Here is a 3,003-nt window from a genome sequence, read left to right as displayed (position 1 = left end):
AACTTTCACAGAGTGGCCCCAGGTGGATTGGTTATCATGATATTTCAGTCTCACCTAACCAATAAGAGGGCCGGTTGGCAAGTTCCCAGGATGAATATTCTCATATGAGCAGTGGATTAGAGGAAGCCAAAAGATTTTCAGCCATCTGCATGCTCAACTTACACCCCACCTGGGTTCTGAGGTAGAGATCTTGTGACGGTTGGGGCCCTGCGAAGCAATTAAAAGAAATAAAGCAAAGTATTATATTTTAATTGATGTAATCTTCAAGCTCCCAGTGGAATCTGGAGTGATATCTGACTAGAGTTACCCTAGGTATCAATAGATGACTATTCTGTGAAAGTGCATTTAGGAAGACAAAACCCTACGAATCCTGAACTTCATTAACATGTGTATCCGTTTGGGGGGAGGGATTGGCTCAGACTCTCAGGACTAAAAATTGAAAGAAGCCACCTAGACTTTCCTGGGATCTGAACAAAGAGTGAAAGGGGGGAGGAGGTAGTAGAGAGGGAGGTGGAGAGAGGGAGGAGAGAGAAGGGCAGGTGGAGGGGAAGACACAAAGTGGGTTGATGCTTTTATTTGCTTTTCGAATCTAGTACCTGGTGATTAGACATACTGAACCATGTTTTCCAAACCCAAACAGCTTTCATCCATCATAACATTTCAGGGTTTGTTTCTGTTTTATTGTAAATATTCCAGTCAAAGAAAGATCAACAGACAAGAAAAAACTGCTTTATACAGTATACAGAGTCAGATAGAAAATACAGAATGGAAAAGAAAGACAACACCCAACAGATAAAAAGTGGAGACAAAGCAAGGAAGGGTACTAGCTGGTTGCAAAATCCCCCACCAGCTTGAGTGAGGCGCAGTGATGATTTCAGCAGCCAACAGAAGCCGTCTAGTGCTGTCAGTCTTATCTTTACTCCACATGGTGAAAGAAACAGACTATATAAATGATGCATGGGGACATTTATTTCGCTAATCCATTAAAAAAGTTAGCTATTGATCAAGATATCCTGCTCATAAAAACGAGTTTTTTAAAAAACAACCCTACCCGCCCCAAGTGTGATCTGACAGTAAGAACCCCGTTGTCAGAAGCATGACGTGGAGGTGCGGGTCAGAGCAGAGTGGCACCATTGGGGTCTGCGGTCAGCCGGCCTCTGGGTGCCCTTCCCACCAAATCCACATTTCTCCACGAGGTTTGGGGCAAGGTTTAAAAAATACGCAAGTGTCCTGCACAGCTTGCTGTTATTTGATGGTTAAAGAGAAAAAGGGGTTCAAATTCATGAGAGGGAAGAGGTCGGCTTAGGACAAAGCTGGCATTCCTCATAGGAATAATCAGGGTACCAACCATATGGCCCCCAGGAGGGCAGCCCTAACTAATTGTCCTGGCACCAAGAGGATGCCGACCTACCCAAACGGCAAAAACATGAATTAAGCTCGTCATCTTCCAAAGATGTCTTTATTTTAGTACATTCGAAACAGAAACAATGTGAGGACAATTCTATTCAAGGCGGTGGCGGCGGTGGTGGAGGAGGAGGTGGTGGCAGCGGCTGTTTCTCGCTCCCTCTGATTTTTCTAAGTTTACGACCAGAAATTGCATAGAATTTGTTTTTCATCAGCAAATGAAAACTCTCTGCGTGAAAGTCCCAATTTGTGAAGCTAAGCAAAGGTCAAGCAGCTGCTGGGAAGCCTCACCCCTCCCATCAGGCGTGTGCTCCAGACCCTGTAAACTTCTTGCAAGTAGAGCCGTCACTAGCAGTCATCTGATAACCTGGAAAACATCAAACTCCTATTTTGTGGATGGAAGAGAAGTCAAATGCTTACCTAAAGTCACACAAGGGGGGCTGCTACCCAAGCGGAGGTTAGGACTCAAGAGCTCCTGGCTCCCAGGCCAGTGTGTTGGCTAAGAGACTCCACCCACCTCCCTCCCAGGAACCTGGTAAGTGCTTGATTACTTAAGGTCTTTCTATTTAATAAATACACAAAACACACACACACACACACACACACACGTACCCATGTCTCCCATCTAAGTAGCAAGAAACCACCCAATCCATGATAGCTTTGGGGGTCTGGCTTCATAGGCAGCCACTGGATTTGGTTAAAAAGAGATGCAGTTGACGAAGTATACACCATACATACCAACAGGGTGGCCCTGTCCTTCCTGCTCTGTGGGCAGCACATTCAACGGAAGCCAAGGCTATGGTATGGGAAAATTATATCTACCCTTTCTGCTTCTTAGACAAAATCCCAGGATACTTTGTGCATTCTGTTCTCCTCCTCAGTCTGTCTTCAGAGATCACATTCACAAAAGATCAAATCAAACCCAACAACAGCAAAAGTCAGAAAGATAAAGAAACAAAACAAAACAAAACAGATTAACCCTTGAAATCCCAGGCATTTCAAGGTCCCTCTGAGTATGTGTTAATTGCTTTTTGGCATTTAAAAAATGACGTTAATGAACTTTTATTTGAGACTCTCCATCGGACTTTTCCCACGTCCCTTCTCCTGTGCTCCCACAGGCCTGTCACCACACAGGAGAGCTCAGCACCTGAAATCTGATGCATTGGCAAAGAAGGAATAGGGATTGTTCAGATGTCCTTCCCTAACCCAGTCTTTCTCTCTAAAAAATACAAAACAAATAAACAGAACCGAGGAGATGACAAAGAAGAGAAGAGAGGAAGGAAAGAAAAGGGGGGGGGGGGGGGGGGGGAGAAGAACGTTAACAAAAATATACAAATCCAGAAAAGAAAAACTTCCCTGTTGAGTTTAATTTTTTTTTCCTGTAAGAACTAGACCGAAGGTACAATGGCCCCTTCTTAGGGGGAAAATTCAGCTGATGATCCCACACCAATTCACTGGACCAGTCTGGGCAGGAACCCCACCCCCCACCCCAGACTGTTATTTGGGCGAGAGGGAAAGCCCCACCGGGAGAACATGGGCCTTTGTGCCCTCGAGAGAGCGTTCCTTTGCCACTTGGGTGCAACGTCTCTGGACCCCGCT

The 3,003-nt window shown here is 45.3% G+C and overlaps 1 protein-coding gene across 1 annotated transcript in view; it reads right to left on the bottom strand.

Moving 5' to 3' along the window:
* Nucleotides 1–1,505: 1,505 nt before the first annotated feature.
* Nucleotides 1,506–3,003, bottom strand: part of GRIK4 (glutamate ionotropic receptor kainate type subunit 4) — a gene marked incomplete at its 5' end in the record, with an annotated part of 42,381 nt that continues 40,883 nt past the window's right edge. Inside the window, one exon of the mRNA XM_021710522.1 lies at nt 1,506–1,633. Within this exon, the coding sequence (XP_021566197.1) occupies nt 1,506–1,633 (128 nt within the window). The remainder of the gene's footprint in view (nt 1,634–3,003) is intronic.

The sequence above is a fragment of the Carlito syrichta genome, unplaced genomic scaffold, assembly GCF_000164805.1.
Source record: "Carlito syrichta isolate Samal-C Ts95f unplaced genomic scaffold, Tarsius_syrichta-2.0.1 Scaffold289350, whole genome shotgun sequence".
NCBI lineage: Eukaryota > Metazoa > Chordata > Mammalia > Primates > Tarsiidae > Carlito > Carlito syrichta.
Note: the sequence above shows the minus strand (reverse complement) of the source record. Positions and strands in the feature narration are given on the sequence as shown.